This window comes from Capra hircus, chromosome 1 (assembly GCF_001704415.2).
Source record: "Capra hircus breed San Clemente chromosome 1, ASM170441v1, whole genome shotgun sequence".
Lineage (NCBI taxonomy): Eukaryota > Metazoa > Chordata > Mammalia > Artiodactyla > Bovidae > Capra > Capra hircus.
In genome coordinates this window covers 18,072,180-18,092,728 of record NC_030808.1, presented here as the reverse complement: position 1 = coordinate 18,092,728, position 20,549 = coordinate 18,072,180, and the positions used below count along the sequence as shown (strand labels likewise).

At 42.8% G+C, this 20,549-nt stretch overlaps 1 protein-coding gene across 4 annotated transcripts in view; it reads left to right on the top strand.

Annotated features, from left to right (window-relative positions):
* CXADR (coxsackie virus and adenovirus receptor) overlaps positions 1-20,549 on the top strand; it is a 66,261-nt gene that overhangs the window by 22,561 nt on the left and 23,151 nt on the right. For all 4 annotated transcript variants that reach the window (XM_018052077.1, XM_018051967.1, XM_018052031.1 and 1 more), the window contains exons 2-5: positions 2,388-2,554; positions 9,766-9,970; positions 19,161-19,316; positions 20,215-20,337. In XM_018052077.1, the coding sequence (XP_017907566.1) occupies positions 2,388-2,554; positions 9,766-9,970; positions 19,161-19,316; positions 20,215-20,337 (651 nt within the window). The remainder of the gene's footprint in view (positions 1-2,387; positions 2,555-9,765; positions 9,971-19,160; positions 19,317-20,214; positions 20,338-20,549) is intronic.

Genomic DNA, 20,549 nt, shown 5'->3' with positions numbered 1-20,549 from the left:
GAGAAGTTGTGTAGAGAGTCTGTGTCCAGTTTTTGTTGTTGTTTTTTTAAAATTATTTTTGGATGTGCTGGATCTCTGTTGCTTCCTGGTGTTTTTCTAGTTGCAGCAAGCAGGGGCCGATCCTCTCTAGTTGCAGTACGCGGGCCTCTCGCGGTGGTTTCTCCTGTTGCGGAGCACAGGTTCTAGGGCACATGAGCTCAGCAGCTGCGGCTCCAGGGCTCCAGAGCACAGGCTTGGTAGTTGTGGCACACGGGCTTAGCTGCCCTGCAGCATGCGGGATCTTCCCAGACCAAGGATCAAGCACGTGTCTCCTACACTGGCAGGCAGGTTCTTTACCCCTGAGCCACCAGCGAAGCCATGTGTCCAGTTTAAATTTGCTGTTTGATGAGTGCACGTAAATGTGATAAAAGCTTAGGATGCTGCATGAACATAAATGGTCTTGAATATAACTTGACTTTTCTTTCATTCTCAAATCTATTGGCTTCAGCCTTACTAACATTTTATTACAGCTGATAATCCATGTGTATTAAGCCTCTTGTAAGGGCTAATAGGAAGGATCATATAATGGCTGATAATACAATTCTTCATGTTGGTTTGTTCTGTTGGAATGTCTCATTGGAAAACCAGCAATGAAATCATCATTATGGAGAATTTGGACTGGATTTACTTTTAATTTTGCTCTGTGTTTATTTTTACAGTGTGAACAGGGAGAGGGGGGTAGAGGGGAGAGAGGCAAGCCACATGTATCATCATCTTAGCACTTGGGGCCCCTTCCAGGTCATCTTTCAGGCCTGAAAGTCAGGGTCGGATGATGCAGAGGTCGAAGTGATAGAGCTGCTTAACAGAAACCAGTGTGTGCATTTGAAACTTCAGATCTGCATTCATTACACATTTGACTTTACACATAACAAAATGTTGGGTTATCACAAAGAAAACATACAGTGACAGACTGGTGCTGTGCAAACTTTTATAGTGTAAATAGTAAGAAAAAAATTTAAGTTTTGTGTAATAGTTCATTTACAGACTGAATTTACATTTTAATTGTTGGCTGTTCAAACTGCAGTCTTACTATAAGGCATAAGTAGTGAACAGACCTATTTTTATGTGTGTAATTACACTGGATTTTTTTTCCCTTATAGGTAAGAAAGAGCATCATTATATTCATAGTTTGTTCCATCTTTTATGCATGTAATGGATACTAGTTTTGTTACAGTAAGTTGTTAACCACAAGAAGGAGACTTTTTTTCAATTCTTATGGGATTGTACTGAATTTGAAGTGAAGTGAAGTGAAGTCGCTCAGTTGTGTCCGACTCTTTGCGACCCCATGGACTGTAGCCTATCAGGCTCCTCCGTCCATGGGATTTTCCAGGCAAGAGTGCTGGAGTTGATTGCCATTTCCTTCTCCAGGGGACTTTCCCGACCCAGGAATTGAACCCGGGTCTCCCGCATTGCAGGCAGACGCTTTATCCTGGGAGCCATCAGGGAAGCCCAGTACTGAGTTTAAACCATCTCAAAAAATCAGTTAGCAGAAACTGTGTTGGGATTTTTGTTTGGAGCTCTGGATATCTATTTTTGCTTTTAGAGAGTTTTTAAATATTGCTATTCAGCATTAATTCTCTTAGTAATCTAAGTGGAAGTTTCATAGGCTACAAATTTGAAAATAAGTTATAGAATTTTAAGATGTCTTCTTAAAATTATGTAATAACTTTGACTTTTTCAGAAGGGAAATAAGCAGAGATAAAGTAAGAAATGTCTTAAAGATAATATTGAGGTCAACATTTTGGTATGTTTAAAACTATATAAATTGACAGTATTTTTTCTCCTTTTGAATTGTCATCAAAATTTATTGCTTAGAAATATTTTTAAGATTTCAATAAAAGTCACAAAATCAAATTTAATAAAAATTTGAAATTATAGAAGCCTGGACACAAAATGTGTCAGAATTCATCAGCATGTGCCCAGTAATAGGAATTCCAAGTGTGTTTCTGACACCATGGGAAGCATGAATTAATGTGGCCTTGAATTAGACTGATGTAACTGACCTTTCAGAGACTCTAGCCAAGTTCAGTTTTAAACATCTGCCTGGATAATAAAAATCCTCTTAGGTTCTTCCAACTCATGTGAGAATACTGTTATTCCAAATAATATTGAGAAGCTTCCAGTGCTCTGAAACGAAATTGTATTGAATAGGATGTGTATTAGTATTTCTATTTCTACAGAGGCGCACACACACAAACTGGGACCACTGAGTTGGAGTTTCATTACCCTGGTCCCCAGTAAAGTCCTGTTTCCCCCACACCCTATGGTCCCTCTGAACAGTTGAGGTGTCCTGAGGGTGCTGCCAGCCTTGGAGCAAATGCTCAGTCCATTTGTGTTTCATTTTCTAGATTTCACCAGAGGTTTGAGTATCACTACTCCTGAACAGATGATTGAAAAGGCCAAAGGGGAAACTGCTTATTTGCCATGCAAATTTACCCTCGGTCCGGAAGACCAGGGCCCACTGGACATCGAGTGGCTGCTGTCACCAGCCGATAATCAGAAGGTGGATCAAGTGGTAAGTGCTGCTCACTCGGCAGATGTCGGGGGAACCTGTGTTTGGTGTCTGTCACTGTGTTGATACCATAGGTGGGGGGACATGGGGAGCTGTGAAGGAAGCCTGAGACTTCCTCGGCTTGCAGTGTAGGGGAGAAAGGCAGATGCTTGGAAAGTAAGCACCGTGATGTAATGGAGTGAGATGGATAAGTGACTTCAGATTTCAGAGGAAGGAGAGGTTACCAGACTTCTTACAGAGGACTGCAGGGAAGAAGGGGAGCTTGAGCATGTTCTGAAAATCTGGCCTTGGAAATATGTGTGGCCCAGGGGCCTGGGAGGTGTGTACAGAGCAGGCTTGTTAGTCTGCAGGGAAGTGTGTGACATGTCAGGGGCACCGGGGTAAACTGGATGTTGTGAAAGGTTACATAGAATTGAATTTCCAAGTTTCACACAGGGATTCCATCACCAGTATAAGGGTCAAATCTAACAGAGGTGTGAAGGTACATATTATTACAGTCTATTTCCCATATTTTTGCAACTTAAATAACCTGTATGTTGAATGCCTTAAAAAACAAAATAGCAGTTGGCCCTCCAGAACTGTGAGTTCTGCGTTGGTGGATTAAACCAATCATGGATTGAAAACATTCAGGAAAAAAAAAATTCCAGAATGTTCCAGACAGCAAAACTTGAACTTCCCACATGCCAGCAGTAATTTACATAGCACTTACACTGTATTAAGTATTCTAGATAAAGGTAATCTGGATAAAGTATATGGGATAATGGATAAGTGACCTCAGATTTCAGAGGAAGGAAAAGGTCACCAGACTTCTTACAGAGGGCTGCAAGGAAGAAGGGGAGCTTGAGAATGTTCTGAAAATCTGGCCTTGGAAGTGTGTGTGGCCCGGGGTCATGGGAAACGTGTAAGGAGCAGGCATGATAGTTCGCAGGGATATGCGTGACATGTCGGGGATGCCATCCTAGGCCATCTAGATAAAGATACGGGAGGATGCATATGCTTTACCATCTTACAAGTACGTCAGACTTCCCTGGTGGCTCAGTGGTAAAGAATCCACTTGCTAATAATGCAGGAGACACAGGTTCGATTCTTGGTTCAGGAAGATCCCCTGGAGAAATGGCAACACCTGCTCCAGTATTCTTGCCTGGGAAATCCCATGGACAGAGGAGCCTGGTGGGCGATAGTCCTTGGGGTCACAGAGGGTTGAATATGACTTTAGCGACTAAACAACAACATATGTAGGCCATCTTATTTGAGGGAGCTGAGTATCTGTGGATTTTGGCATCTGAGGAAGGGAAGGGGAAAAGAGAGGAAGTCCTAGAACCAACCCCCAACCCCATGGTTACTGAGGGATGACTGTATTGTTACAGAATCTTTTCTAGTTACACTTTAACAGGGACCTAATGTAGAAAACCCCATTGTTCTGTGACCCATAATCAGAGGCATTTTTATAAAGGTGATAAGGAGTTAAAAAAATAATTAAGGCACGCTTGGCCAGTGAAGGCAGGATACACGTGGAAGGGTTTCTATTAGCTGTTCTCTTGTATGCTATTCTGTAAGACAAGCTCACAACTTCCTGTTAGTCACCAGTTTCCATTAACCGTGTGGGGCTCAATTTCAGCCCCATCTGCAAATACGTGTATCACACTTTGCCTTTTAATGGTAACATAATATTTCACTTCATTTAGAATGCTTCATATTAGCTTTGTCTGACATACTTAAATGTCAACGTTAACAAATACTATTAAACCAGGAAGAGAAAAAGAAGTTCAAATGTTTGGAGTAATGTACCAAATTCAGACTCAAATTGAAGAAAGTTAGGGAAAACCACTAGACCATTCAGGTATGACCTAAATCAAATCCCTTATGATTATACAGTGGAAGTGAGAAATAGATTTAAGGGCCTAGATCTGATAGATAGAGTGCCTGATGAACTGTGAAATGAGGTTCGTGACATTGTACAGGAGACAGGGATCAAGACCATCCCCATGGAAAAGAAATGCAAAAAAGCAAAATGGCTGTCTGGGGAGGCCTTACAAATAGCTGTGAAAAGAAGAGAGGCGAAAAGCAAAGGAGAAAAGATATAAGCATCTGAATGCAGAGTTCCAAAGAATAGCAAGAAGAGATAAGAAAGCCTTCTTCAGTGATCAGTGCAAAGAAATAGAGGAAAAGAACAGAATGGGAAAGGCTAGAGATCTCTTCAAGAAAATTAGAGATACCAAGGGAACACTTCATGCAAAGATGGGCTCAATAAAGAACAGGAATGGTCTGGACCTAACAGAAGCAGAAGATATTAAGAAGAGGTGGCAAGAATACACGGAAAAACTGTACAAAAAAGATCTTCACAACCCAGATAATCATGATGATGTGAGCATTAATCTAGAGCCAGACAACTTGGAATGTGAAGTCAAGTGGGCCTTAGAAAGCATCACTATGAACAAAGCTAGTGGAGGTGATGGAATTCCAGTTGAGCTGTTTCAAATCCTGAAAGATGATGCTGTGAAAGTGCTGCACTCAATATCCCAACAAATTTGGAAAACTCAGCAGTAGCCACAGGACTGGAAAAGGTCAGTTTTCATTCTAATTCCAAAGAAAGGCAATGCCAAAGAATGCTCAAACTACCACACAATTGCACTCATCTCACACGCTAGTAAAGTAATGCTCAAAATTCTCCAAGCCAGGCTTCAGCAATATGTGAACCGTGAACTCCCTGATGTTCAAGCTGGTTTTGGAAAAGGCAGAGGAACCAGAGATCAAATTGCCCACATCCGCTGGATCATGGAAAAAGCAAGAGAGTTCCAGAAAAACATCTATTTCTGCTTTATTGACTATGCCAAAGCCTTTGACTTTGTGGATCACAATAAACTGGAAAATTCTGAAAGAGATAGGAATACCAGACCACCTGACCTGCCTCTTGAGAAATCTGTATGCAGGTCAGGAAGCAACAGTTAGAACTGGACATGGAACAACAGACTGGTTCCAAATAGGAAAAGGAGTACGTCAAGGCTGTATATTGTCACCCTGCTTATTTAACTTCTATGCAGAGTACATCATGAGAAACAATGGAATGGAAGAAACACAAGCTGGAATCAAGATTGCCGGGAGAAATATCAATAACCTCAGATATGCAGATGACACCATCCTTATGGCAGAAAGTGAAGAGGAGCTAAAAAGCCTCTTGATGAAAGTGAAGAAGGAAAGCGAAAAAGTTGGCTTAAAGCTCAACATTCAGAAAATGAAGATCATGGCATCCGGTCACATCACTCCATGGGAAATAGATGGGGAAACAGTAGAAACAGACTTTATTTTGGGGGGCTGCAAAATCACTGCAGATGGTGACTGCAGCCATGAAATTAAAAGACGCTTACTCCTTGGAAGAAAAGTTATGACCAACCTAGATAGTATATTCAAAAGCAGAGACATTACTTTGCCAACAAATGTCTGTCTAGTCAAGGCTATGGTTTTTCCTGTGGTCATGTATGGATATGAGAGTTGGACTGTGAAGAAGGCTGAGTGCCGAAGAATTAATGGTTTTGAACTGTGGTGTTGGAGAAGACTCTTGAGAGTCCCTTGGACTGCAAGGAGATCCAGCCAGTCCATTCTGAAGGAGTTCAGCCCTAGGATTTCTTTGGAAGGACTGATGCTGAAGCTGAAGCTCCAGTACTTTGGTCACCTGATGCGAAGAGTTGACTCATTGGAAAAGACTCTGATGCTGGGAGGGATTGGGGGCAGGAGGAGAAGGGGACGACCGAGGATGAGATGGCTGGATGGCATCACTGACTCAATGGACGTGAGTCTGAGTGAACTCCGGGAGATGGTGATGGACAGGGAGGCCTGGGGTGCTGCGATTCATGGGGTCACAAAGAGTCGGACACTACTGAGCGACTGAACTGAACTGTACTATATATGTATATATATATATTTGGAAGGGAAATTTTTACTTGTGGTTCATCTCAAAAAAAGGGATTATCCAGGCAGCAGTTAGTGGCTGAATCAGTGCAGTTAGGTAATTAATTGTTTTTGGCAAATACAAGTAGTGTGCCCATGTTGTTTTTGTGAAGGAAAAAATTAAGGTGCTTTCCTGAGTTGTAAGTGGCTGGGGCCACTCCCTCCAAGGATATATCTCTACCCTGATTCTGATATGAGAACTTCCTTCTCTCCCTGAAGGAAAAGAAATTGAGCCCAACTCCTCCTGTCTACTCAGCCCAGATACCCTGTCCCCCTCCCATCTTGCTCTTCATCCCTCCCCTCTTCCCATGACAGTGCCAATACCCTGAACTCAGGCTTCTGCCTGAGCCCCTGCACGCCCCTCATTGCTTTGCCAGTGAAGTGCCCACCTCCTTTAGAATCCAGGACTCTGGTTCCATGGTTGAGATGCGAGAATGGAGAGCACAGATCCTGGCTTAAGGCTCAGGGGTGAAGCCCTGTGACAAGGTGCCTCTTGAGATCAAAAAAGCCAGTGTGTCCTGGAGCCTTGTGTTTCCATTCAGGGAAGGAGAATCCAAGGACTTCTTTGCTAAGTGGGAGGCCCAAGCCACACAGTCCACAGGACTGAGAGACAAATGTGATAGTGGGTGCTGGGCTGAAGTGTCCATTTCTGGGTTAAGACACCTAGCCTCTAACCTAAAGCACAGTAAATAAGGCCAAAAGAAAGAAGAGTTAGGGAGAGATTGATGCATAGGAGGATGTGTGCATAGAATTACAACTGTATTATAATGCTTGCTAAATCCTTCTTGTAATATTTTTAAGCTAGCAGGCAGTGTGATGGGGGCCTGGGCTGGAGAAATTTCCCTCCTCATTCCCTGCGTGATCTCTTTAATCAGCAGTTATGATGTACTCATTCACTTACCGTGTGCTGGGCTTTATATGCTTTATAAACCCTGGACAGGGTTTTATATACTTTAATTATATATACTTACTTAAGTTTTAAAACAACACCCCAGAATGAAGATCATTATACATTCGAGGAGGAGGAAAAGGAGGCCCAGGAATTTGAAGGAACATGCCCAGGGTCACATAGCTGGCAACAAACACAGCAGGGGTTTTGAGCCCAGATCTTTCCCGACTACTCCTCCCACCCCCCGTGGGAGGTGTTGACCCGTCTGGATTATCTTATACAGTATCATGTACTGCCTCCCATATTTCATAAGCCTCTGTTTCCTCATATGTAAACTAAGAACAGGTACACTTGCTTCTCAGGGTTGTGATAAGAATTTTCTGAAAATACTGTATGGTTTAGTGTTTTCTGAGTCTACAAGTCATACAGAAATGTTCATGTAGGCAGCCTGCAATGCCAGACCGGATGGATGTGGTTTCCATCGCAGCGGTATTGAGAGAGTTGGTCTGTGACAGCCACTGCCTTCCGCACGGTTAAAACGTTAAATGTGGATCGTGCCTCCATCCCCATTGGGCTGTAAAAAGGAATCAAAATTGCCTGGTACATGTTACTTCTCCATTTCTTAGCTACTGTTTGTAAAATTGTTTTCATGAGAACATGACCACATTAGTTTACAAACATGACTGACCGTGAAGACATATTTGTCAGGCCCCCCCTTGAAAGGCTGGGCTTCCACATGGCTCAGTGGTAAAGAATCCGCCTGCCAATGCAGGAGACTCCAGTTCGATCCCTGGATCAGGAAGATCCCCTGGAGAAGGAAATGGCAATCCGCTCCAATATTCTTGACTGAGAAATCCCACGGACAGAGGATGCTGGCAGGCTGTGGTTCATGGGTTCACAAAGAGTCAGACACGACTTAGGGACTGATGACTAGGGCCTCCTAGAAAGGCGTGTGTGTATGTGTAAAAATGAGGGGTTCAAAGTATCATGGGTTGAACTTCCTGGCTTTTCACAACAAGAGAGTCCATGGGTTAATACAGAGGAAGATACATTTAAGGAGTTCTCAGTACTGCTGTTGACAGGTGGATGTGGGCGGAGATGGAGCAAGTAAAGTGATGGCTTGTGTTTACGGAGCAAGTCAGCTGTGGACCCTTCAACTGCTTTTATTTACTTAGCAAGCTGCTATTGAGTGCTTCCTCAGTGCTGACTCTTAATATGTAAGCAAAAGATCTTTAGTGAATTAGGAGCGGGGGCAACATGGTAGAGGAGGTGATGAAAGAAAACCCAAGTCTGTGCTCTGGAGAAATTCCTACACATAGTGCCGATTCCGATCTTACTGAACATACCAGATGAATGGTCTGCAGGATGTATGCTGTAGTTTTCTGATTATTATTTAAGTTTGGTACTATTGCTCTTTGACCCTTGGGTCTCAGATGGCCAGAATGAAGGACTTCATGACTGAATAAAATGTATGAAGTATTTAAATTAATTTTCAGTTCAGTTCAGTCGTGAAGGGTCTTTGCTTTTAGTCTCTGAAAATTAATTGGAAGGTCCTGTTAACCAGGTTGGGCAGACACATCTTAACAGGTTTATGATTTTATCTGTTGTAGTCTGGAACCTTCAAGTGCCCCTAGCTTAGTATATTAAGATAAAAAAATGTCTTTGTTGTTGTTACTGTTCTTAAGTTCCACAGGTAAATTATCATAAGCCCTCTTTGGGGAGTAGTGGTGGTGGTTGATAACCTGATTGTATACAGTTGATTGGCATACTTCTTTCTCTGAGGCAGCTGAAAAACAGAGTGCATAAGAATTCACAAATCCACGCTCTTGTGGGTCTCACCGAATGGCTCGCATAGAGGACTGTATTATTTAATCATGTCGGGTCTTGGTTTCCCCATCTATAATGACCGCGTGTTAAAATACTTAAGGATCATATTGGCCTCTTTCTGTTTTCTTGAGAGCTCGTTTGGAGATTCTAGTAGGAGAGCACAGCTACTCGTTAAACCCTTGACTGAAGACCGATCCTCCTCTATCGGGGATGGTCTTCATCTCCCACCGTGTGTGCAGCTTTGGGAGGGGCGCTCCTGGAGGGGCGCTGCTGGAGTGGTGAGGGAGGGAGGGGCTAATCTAGCCAGCCAGATCAGCTGAATCAGCCCCGGTGATCAGTGGGCTGACAGATGTTGCAAACAGGTCGCCCTCACATCCTCCTTCCGTTTTCTTAACCTGTGGTTTGAATAGTTGTAGATTCCTCAGAATATTGTGTTCTTTTTTTGTTTTTTTGGATCCTTACAGTACTGTGGTGTATCTAGAACTCCTTTAACAAGACAGGGAGTTCACTTGCTTGCTTGTTTTCTCATTGTCTTATTTTGGCTTTCTATCAGATTATTTTATATTCCGGAGACAAAATTTATGATGACTACTATCAAGATCTGAAAGGACGAGTACATTTTACAAGTAATGATCTCAAATCTGGTGACGCTTCAATAAATGTGACAAATTTACAGTTGTCCGATATTGGCACATATCAGTGCAAAGTGAAAAAAGCTCCTGGTGTTGGAAATAAGAAGATTCAGCTGACAGTTCTTGGTAAGTTACTTATTAACAGGGTAAGGGATCACAGTACTGTAGTAGCAGCATTTACGTGAGACAAAACTTAGAATTCTAGAGTAGTAAGTTTAAATATTTGACATACTGTCCTCAAATAGCATAAAACATAAAGCTGGCAATTTTTTTTAATAGAAAAAATAAGTGAACAGCTTCTTCGTGAAGTTCATGAAAGCATTTGATAGTAAATGAAGGAGGTCTGTGATATGGGAGATGAACCATAAGGCAGGGGTAGGGGATCCAGACTTTTTGCCTTGTTCTCAGGTTTGCCCTGGGAATTAAATAGAACATTTCCTGGGCCTCAGCCTACATTTTTGAAACATAAAAATAATAATCATTAAATCTCTATGCAGTCTCATTCAGCTCAAAATTGTGATGTGTGCTTTAAGCTTTATCAAACCGCATGTCCCAAGGAATAAATGAGATTTCTATGACAGCTAATTGGAGTATTTAGAGTAGAGCAGATGGAATATGGTAGCTGGAATATTGAATTGGGGTACGGCTATTAGACCTCGGACAGTCCTTTAACTTCTCTGAGCATCATGATCTTTTCATCCTTAAAAGTAAGGAGGCTAGACAGATGGCCGCTAGGATGTAGCTCTCCAGGACAGTTAAGAAGGAGAATAAGTACAAACTGCTTTGTGAACATCATAGACTGAAAAGTTTATTATCCTTCTCTAGATTCTGTGGTCATGCACAAGCACCCTTAAGCCCTGCAAACTGAGAAACTCTGAAAGGTATTACTCAGAAATATACTTCTAAAATCTTGCTGTGGTAGCTTTGCCCAAAAGTACAATGAGCTGCCATGTATAGAATCTCAATAGTCTGGCACTATTATATGACAGAAAATTCTCGTGTGACCTAAGGTGTCAGGTTTGGGGAATACTTGGGGACCCACTTTACAAAGGAAATGCTGACTGCTGAAATTGCCTTCCATATCCCTGGAAATAACTCATCTGCACAGTCTCCCTCACATCAACTTCTACCTTTTGTTCCTTTTAATTTAGAGAACTGAGCAGGGGTTAAGTGTCAGATTCCAGACTTATTTAGAGCAGGTTAGTTCAGTTCAGTCCAGTTGCTCAGTCATGGCCAACTCTGCGACACCATGAACCACAGCACGCCAGGCCTCCCTGTCCATCACCAACTCCTGGAGTCCACCCAAACTCATGTCCATTGAGTCGGTGATGCCATCCAACCATCTTATCCTCTGTCGCCTCCTTCTCCTCCTGCCCTCAATCTTTCCCAGCATCAGGGTCTTTTCAAATGAGTCAGCTCTTCATATCAGGTGGCCAAAGTATTTGAGTTTCAGCTTCAACATCAGTCCTTCCAGTGAATATTCAGGACTGATTTCCTTTAAGATGGACTGGCGTGATCTCCTTGCTGTCCAAGGGACTCTCAAGGGTCTTCCCCAGCACCACAGTTCAAAAGCATCAATTCTTCAACACTCAGCTTTCTTTATAGTCCAGCTCTCACATCCATACATGACTACTAGAAAAACCATAGCCTTGACTATACGGACCTTTGTTGGCAAAGTAATGTTTCTGCTTTTGAATATGCTATCTAGGTTGGTCATAACTTTCCTTCCAAGGGGTAAACGTCTTTTAATTTCATGGCTGCAGTCACCATCTGCAGTGATTTTGGAGCCCAAGAAAATAGCTGGTAGAGACTAATTTTTGTGCATCCCAGCAACAACTCCCAGGGAGTTGATAGGGCAGTCTTCTGGCAACATCATCGAGGGCGTCCTGGTAAGAGGCACTCTATGCTGAGTGGAACTCAATTCAGAATATGTCTGTGATATGAAAGCAAGTGAACCTAAAGAGGAACTGGGAAAGGCAATATGGTAACATTGGAAATTCTAGCCTTTTGTGTCTCCATTCAGCAAATGTGGAGTTGTCTTTCTTTTTTATAAATGTGGAAGCTGGTAAAAGTTTAATAACTTGTCTGAACTTATCCCAGACCGTGGCATACCTGAAATTATAACCCTGAGTGTATCTTCCTTCTGGCTTCCCTGGTGATTTCAGACAGTAAAGAATCTGCCTGCAGTGCAGGAGACATGGGTTGGATCCCTGGGTTGAGAAGATCCTCTGGAGGAGGGAATCGCAACCCATTCCAGTATTCTTGCCTGGAGAATTCCATGGACAGAGGAGCCTGGCGGGCTACAGTCACTGCTTTCCAGGAAGTGTTGAGTTAGGATATATATGGAATTTTAACTGGTTCCTGATATACCAAGCAGATTATACATGTTTGTCAGAATTATTTACTGTGGAGTCCCTCTTTGATGGGGGCAGGTACACTGGGAGGGATGTGATTGGCACATGTTCCCAAAAGAGATGTGGACAGATACTCTGTGTATCTGTGTGTGTGTGTGTATGTGTGAGAGAGAGAAAGATCTCGTAGGGGCTGTCATAGACTCTGGCCAGGCACACCCGAGGCAGCAGCCATGACTGTCGGGCAGGAGGGATGGCCTTTTACTTTAAACCTCACACCTCTGACATCTTCTTGCTCAGCCTGGATGGGTGGGAAGCGCTGACACTGTAACTCCTTTTGTTAGCTCTGTCTGGGATCACCATGGCAAGCAAGCTCTGGTGTCAAACCAAGGAGGGAGGGAGAGACTGAGTGGGAGGTGAGGGGAGAGGGGACAGTGATGGCTGAAGGGGGAAGCAGGAATGACCTCTGACCGTGAGGATGACCTCTGACCTGGTGAGACTGTCTCAGAGCCAGAGGAGAATTTCTTCATCTCTCCTCCATATTTTCAGATGAGTCAGGACCACTGTGGTAGAAAACACTAGAAGTTTCTCTCGAAAGTGAGAGCTGGATAGAAACTTAATTTGTTTGCTTTTTTCCTGAAAATACTGCTTAGGCAGTCTGGAGGAAAGATGAAACAGGATGCCTTATAGAGACCAGACTGTCCCGTGGAGCTTTTGATTGCTTCACTCTCAGAGGCTCAGCCTGATACTTCGCTTCGATTTGCTTGTCTGGAATCTGTAGATGCCACCATGGTGTCCCCATAGTAATGAAAGCTTGTTCAGGGACTTCCCTGGTGGTCTAGTGATTAGGATGCTGAGCTCCCAATGCCAGGGTCGCAGCTTCCATCTCTGGTTGGGGAACTAAGAGCCACATGGCACAGCCAAAAAGCAATTAAGAAAAAAAGAAAGCTTGTTCAGAGCCCTGGTTGCTGTACAGACATAAATGGGGATGACTGTTAGCTGCCTGGGTGTGAGGGGTAGCGTGTTGCTATCCCATGCTCTGTTGCTAGGGCCCGCCCTGCTCTTTCAGATGCACCAACTGTACATGTGGATGCAACTCAATAAAGAAGCTGGACATGGGTGATGATGACAAGGGTTAGTATGGTGGCTGCTCACTGCCAGCACCTTCCCTGGGAACTCCAGAAAAACCTGTTACTGGGCCCTTTTGGTATAAATAGACTTGGCTATTTTGGTGTATATAGTGTACTCAGACTGCACCCGCACCACAAGAAGGACATGTGCAGGGATTCAGTCAACACTGGGATTTATTTGTTTTTTTTTTTTTCACTTTTTATTCTGAAATAATTTTAGTTTTACAGACAAGTTGCAAAACTAGCAGAAAGTTCATGAGAATGTACCCGTTACCTAATTTTTCCTAAGGATAACATTTTTCAAAATCATAATACAACTACTAAAACCAAGAAATTAGTATTGAAGCTATACTGTTAACTATGGGCCTAATTTGAACTTTACAGCTTCCCATTAATGCCCTTTTGTTCCCGGGTCAAGTCGAAGGTCCATGCTGAATTGATGTCCCCTCTAGTCTCCTCAAGTTAATGTCAAGGGACATGTGTTGTTCTGTCTTATTGTTAACCATGATCACTTGGTCTAAATTTTATCTGATAGATTTTTCCATTATAAAATTACTAATTTTCCCTCTGGGATTGAAAAATACCTTCCCCCACCAAATCCCCAATACCAGCTCTTTGTATATAAAATAAAAGTTTGAAAACCTCAAAAAAAAAAATACTAGCCCTTTTCATATATAAAAGTTTGAAAACTTTAATAATAATAACAAAAATAGTAGCTCTTTGTATATAAAATAAAAGTTTGAAAACTTAAAAAAAAATCCCAGTGGGGGAGCCACTTTGAGACTTTGCAAATATCCTTTCTCCTCAAACTTTTTGCCTATTGATTTTTACCATCTATGCATGGATTTCACCAGAAGTAGAGGTATTTTGAACCAAGCAAAAATACTATTCCTGGGTGGATGACATGGTGATAAAAGTATATTCTGTCCCAAATAGAGATTTAGAGTATTTTCTGTAGTCTGAGGTAGTGGCCCCTAGCTTGGAGGGGTGATGATATAACACACAGATGGAACACAGCATTACTAAATTGGTGGGATGCCAACCAAGTGCAAGTTGAAAGTCATAGATCTTCAACTGAGAAGGATTATTTATTGGTTTTGTCACTGAACATGGTGACGGATGTTCTGAGGACAATGGCTGGGTATCCTGGAGCCCCAGACCAAAGAAATATTAGATGATAAAACTTGATATTTGTTCCCTTTCTGGTTTTATCTTTCAGTCCAGCAAGGTGTCACGGATTAAGAGTTAGTCTTCCCTATATTAGGATGGGTAAAATTATTGTGGTTAGTGGTTGGGGTTGCCATGTAAAAGACTTGCAGTTTCTCCTCCCTTTGGAAAGCAGGTAGCCACCTCTAGGCAGGGTTTCCCAGGTGTCACTAGTGGTAAAAAGCCCGCCTGCCAACACAGGAGACATCAGAGGCTCGAGTTCAGTCCCTGGGTTGGGAAGATCCCCTGGAGAGGATATGGGAACTCATTCCAGTATTCCTGCCTGGAGAATCCCATGGACAGAGGAGCCTGGTGGGCCACAGTCCATGGGGTTGCACAGAGTTGGACATGACTGAAGCGACTTAGCACACCTGCACTCCTAAGCAACACTCAGAACTAGCGTTGGTAAAGTCTTGTTCTGTTGTGGATGGAGTATCTTGAAATCTCAAACTCAGTGGAACCCTGACTTCCTGAGCAGCCACTGTAAATAACTGCCCTTTATTGGGTATATTTGGGAGGGGGACATTTTCAGTAGAAAAAAAGTTTAGGGTTAGAATGCTATATTACCAGTAGATGCTTGATGTCCAAAGCATTGCTTCAGTATCTCACTTACTGCTCGTCTGTGTAATAAAGTATTTATTGGTAGTTTGAAAAAACGGAGAACAAGACTCATTTTGTTGAAGACTCAGGATGAAATCGGAGAAGGCAATGGCACCCCACTCCAGCACTCTTGCCTGGCAAATTGCATGGATGGAGGAGCCTGGTAGGCTGCAGTCCATGGGGTCGCTAAGAGTTGGACACGACTGAGCGACTTCACTTTCACTTTTCACTTTCATGCATTGGAGAAGGAAATGGCAGCCCGCTCCAGTGTTCTTGCCTGGAGAATCCCAGGGACAGGGGAGCCTGGTGGACTGCCATCTGTGGGGTCTCACAGAGTCGGACACAACTGAAGCGGCTTAGCAGCAGCAGCAGGATGAAATAATTGTGCAAAGCTGATTCAAAAGTCCAAATGATGTAGTGTCCAGGGCGACTGATAGATGTGAAAAAGAAACAGACTTGCTTAGGAAAATCAACAACACAGTTAAATGCATCTGTTGATCCTTGTTTAAAAAGTGTACATTGCAACAGAATAACAGACAAAGGGGAGAAATCCAATTAAATTTTAGAATTATCAAGAAATGTGTGAAGTGAGACCATGATCAACACCCTTAGTTAAAGAGGCCCCACTGGGTATGACAGACCCTGTCAGCCAGATTTGGAAAAACAGTTTGACATTTTCTTATAGAGTTAAACATTCACTAACCTGATTTGAAAAAGGAAAACATATACCAGCACTTACAAGCAGCGTTGTTGTTTATAACGGTGCAAAACTGTTTAAAACCCATTCACATTTATTTTTAGTAGTGAAAAAATGAAAGCCCAACCGGAGCTTGAAAGACTCAACAAAGAAAAAGCAGTCCTGCTATCTTTCAGACTGGGAGGGTGGCTGCAGACAGTCAGGTCGAGGGTCTGTGGGAAGGTTGCTCTCCCAAGGGTGTGGAGCGTTGGTAAACTCTGGCCTGCGGCTGTCTCCTCACTGTTGCCCCCAGAGACACCTGCACTACTCCTCCTGTCCTGGGGGCTCAGGTTGCTGGACTGTGCTGCCTCCAGTTTAATCCCTGCTTCTCCTAATCCTGCCGCAGAAACGGCATCAGATTCAGAACTGGTCTCTGCTCTTGCAGACTGTTGCCTGAACCTTCAGACTCTCTCGCTGCCTTGTCCAGTGGCATGCCACCGCTTCTCACAGTGCCTGCTCACCAGTCCATCTGGTTCCCGTTGACTTCATACCTGCTCCTGGTCTAACTAGACTTTGGTAGTAACCCCTAGACAAAACCAGTGTTCATCAATATCTGAATGAAAAAGCAAATTTATGTTACAGTCAATGGGATCCAACTCAACAACAAGAAAGAACAGATAACTGATATGTATACAACAACATGGATCAATTGGATCAATCTCAAAATGAAGAGGAATTAAAGAGCCTCTTGATGAGGATGAAAGGAGAATGAAAAAGCTAGTTTAAAACTCAACATGCCAAAAAACTAAGGTCATGGCATCCATTCCCATCACTTCATTTCAAATAGAAAGGGCAAATGGAAGCAGTGGCAGATTTTATTTTCTTGGGCTCCAAAATCACTGCAGACAGTGACTGCAGCCAGGAAATTAAGATACTTGCTCCCTGGAAGGAAAGTTATGGCAAATCTAGACAGCATATTAAAAAGTAGAGACATTATTTTGCCAACAAAGGTCCATCTGGTCAAAGCTATAGTTTTTCCAGTAGTCATGTATGGATGTGAGAGTTGAACCATAAAGAAGCCTGAGCACCAAAGAATTGATGCTTTCAAATTGTGGTGCTGGAGAAGACTCTTTGAGAGTCCCTTGTACTGCAAGGAGATCAAACCGGTCAGTCCTAAAAGAAGTCAACCCTGACTCCATTGGAAGGACTGATGCTGAAGCTGAAGCTCTAATACTTTGGCCACCTGATGGAAAGAGCTAACTCGATGGAAAAGACTGATGCTAAGAAAGATTGAGGGCAGGAGGAAAAGGGGGCAACATAGTCTAAGATGGTTAGATAGCATCACCAATTCAATGGACATGAAATTGAGCAAACTCCGGAGATAGTGAACAACAGAGGAACCTGGCATGCTGCAGTCCATGGGGTCACAAAGATTTGGACATGACTAAGCAACTGAGAAGCAACAACAGAAGCCTTATGACAAATAAAAGAAGCAAAAGTACATGCTGTGTATTCCATTTATGTGACTCACAGAGAAGCAGAACCAACCTATAGTGATTATGCAGTTGAGCAAGAGGGTATGACCTGCCAAGGTGTTAACTAGTACTGAGGTGGGTTCCATGTAATGGAACTGTTAGCAGCCTCTTTAAACAGTACCCCAGAGAGACCTGGAGTATAACCTCAGAACTGCCTTTTTATAACACTGCTCTCTGAGGGGCTTGGATTGCTTTAACCATGGAATGTAATTGGCCTTTGCTGCTCTTTTGTGAGTTGTCCCTTTTATCAGCTTACCTTATCTTAAACCCCCTGATTGTGGGCTAACAGAAGATTTAACGGTGCACACACACTCCAAGGGGGCTACATACTCCTGGAAAACTATGCTACATGTCAAGCTCCAAGTGGAATAGGTTTAGGACTGGAGGGGAAGCGTCCTTGGGTCTGAAGCAGCCCAGCCTACATCATTCTTGCTTCTTTAGGATGTGCCCCAGGGAGGGGCACAGACCCGCATCTGAGCTGCTGCCTGGCCTCTTACGCAATGGCTGCTTGCCTGAGCTCATTCTCGCCTGTTCTAAGCTGGACGCAGCTAAGGAAACTGGCATTGGCAACCCGTTTTAGTCTTTCAGTCTTGTCTACTCCGAACCCAGGACCGCTGCTCTTGATATAGCAGTTTGCAACATGCTGTGTTTGTTTAAATCAACATTAGAAGACAGCCTTCTGAATGGGAGAAAATAATAGCAAATGAAGCAACTGACAGACAACTAATCTCAAAAATATACAAGCAACTTATGCAGCTCAAGTCCAGAAAAATAAACAACCCAATCAAAAAATGGGCCAAAGAACTAAATAGACATTTCTCCAAAGACATACAGATGGCTAACAAACACATGAAAAGATGCTCAACATCACTCATTATCAGAGAAATGCAAATCAAAACCACAATGAGGTATCATTTCACACCAGTCAGAATGACAGCAATCCAAAAGTCTACAAGCAATAAATGCTGGAGAGGGTGTGGAGAAAAGGGAACCCTCTTACACTGTTGGTGGGAATGCAAACTAGTACAGCCACTATGGAGAACAATGTGGAGATTCCTTAAAAAATTGCAAATAGAACTGCCTTATGACCCAGCAATCCCACTGCTGGGCATACACACTGAGGAAACCAGAATTGAAAGAGACACGTGTACCCCAAGGTTCATTGCAGCACTGTTTATCATAGCCAGACATGGAAACAACCTAGATGTCCATCAGCAGATGAATGGATAAGAAAGCTGTGATACATATACACAATGGAGTATTACTCAGCCATTAAAAAGAATACATTTGAAGCAGTTCTGAGGTGGATGAAACTGGAGCCTATTATACAGAGTGAAGTAAGCCAGAAAGAAAAACACCAATACAGTATACTAACACATATATATGGAATTTAGAAAGATGGTAATGATAACCCTGTATGCAAGACAGCAAAAGACACACAGATGTTTAGAACGGACTTTTGGACTCTGTGGGAGAGGGAGAGGGTGAGGGTGGGATGATTTGGGAGAATGGCATTGAAACACGTATACCATCATGTAAGAAACAAATCGCCAGTCTGTGTTTGATACAGGACACAGGATGCTTGGGGCTGGTGCACGGGGATGATCCAGAGAGATGATATGGGGTGGGAGGTGGGAGGGGTGTTCAGGATTGGGAACTCATGTACACCCATGGCTGATTCATGTCAATGTATGGCAAAACCAATACAGTATTGTAAAGCAAAATAAAGTAAAAATAAAAATAAAAAAAAATAAATCAACATGAGAAACATACATTCCATTTTCCTGTATGGACTTATAACTTAATGTCTTTTCTTAGTTAAGCCTTCAGGTACACGATGTTACATTGATGGATCAGAAGAAATTGGAAATGACTTTAAACTCAAATGTGAACCAAAAGAAGGTTCACTCCCACTACGCTATGAATGGCAGAAGTTGTCCGACTCACAGAAACTGCCCGCTTCGTGGTTACCAGGTACTGCTGATTATACACCTTGATTCTGTGCCATCGATTTGAACTTAAGCCTGGTAGGATTTGTACATGTATGTATAGATGTTTTAATCCCCAAAGCCTTCACTTTCCTAGACAGAGCAATCAGGATTCTAAGGGAATTAGTGTTTTATAATGACAACTTGGTGTCATGTATAAATGAAGAGACATTTTATAACTGTTTAGGGTATTATAATTGATTTCTTTGGTGTGTATTTTTAATTACCGGTAATATTGATGGAAACTTCATTATCATAAATCAGTGGCTAAGCTACAAGAAGAGATGGGTCTTGAGTGTTTTGGCTCGATTCAGGTTGAAGATATGGTTATTTACACATGGCACGTCTATAAAAACAAACAAAAACAATAGCTGTGTGACTCTAACCACAGTGATTCAAATTGTTTAAATCTGATCGCTCATCTGTGTGTTATAATTAATCTATTCAAACTGATTAACCCCCTCCACGCCCTGTCCTCTCTCCACCTCTGTCTTTTTCAGACTAAGAGGCTGAACAGTGGGACCCGTTTACTTTTCTGTTTCTTCTGTCTGGGGGGATGAGATACATTTTGCAGATCTTGCTGCTGCACCTAAGAGCTTTCATGTCACGGAGTATTTTATAATCGGTGTGGCTCTGTTTCAGAGACTCTGTGCCTGGCCGAAGCGTTCATGATTACTTTGGCTCTGACATGAATGAACCAGAGGCGCGATGGTTTGCATTAGGGGAGATATGCACGTCTTGCTGCGTTTGTTCTGCGTCTCGCTTCATTTTGTCTCACTTTTACCTGGATTGTCAACCAAGTAGGGTTTGCCTTTACTAGAAACTCAGCAGTCTGTTATCATAAGAATGGGTTTTGCTCCCTCACCCCCTCTTTCTTCACACAGAAATGACGTCATCTGTTATATCTGTGAAAAATGCCAGTGCCGAATACTCCGGGACATACAGCTGTACGGTCAGAAACAGAGTGGGCTCTGATCAGTGCCTGCTGCACCTGGATGTGGTTCCTCGTAAGTATCTTCCCTGTGCTCTGATAAGGTGGTTTCGTGATGTTTATGCAGCCGCCTTTGGTTCCATCAGCAAGTGTGGGTGATGGGCAGTGGGATGCTGCCTTTGATCACAGCACTCTGGCTTGGTTACTCGCTTTTTTAAGACATGGAAGGGAAAGACGTACTACCTTTTATTACTAAAACCTTCATTATTGCAGCACCATCATGGAGGC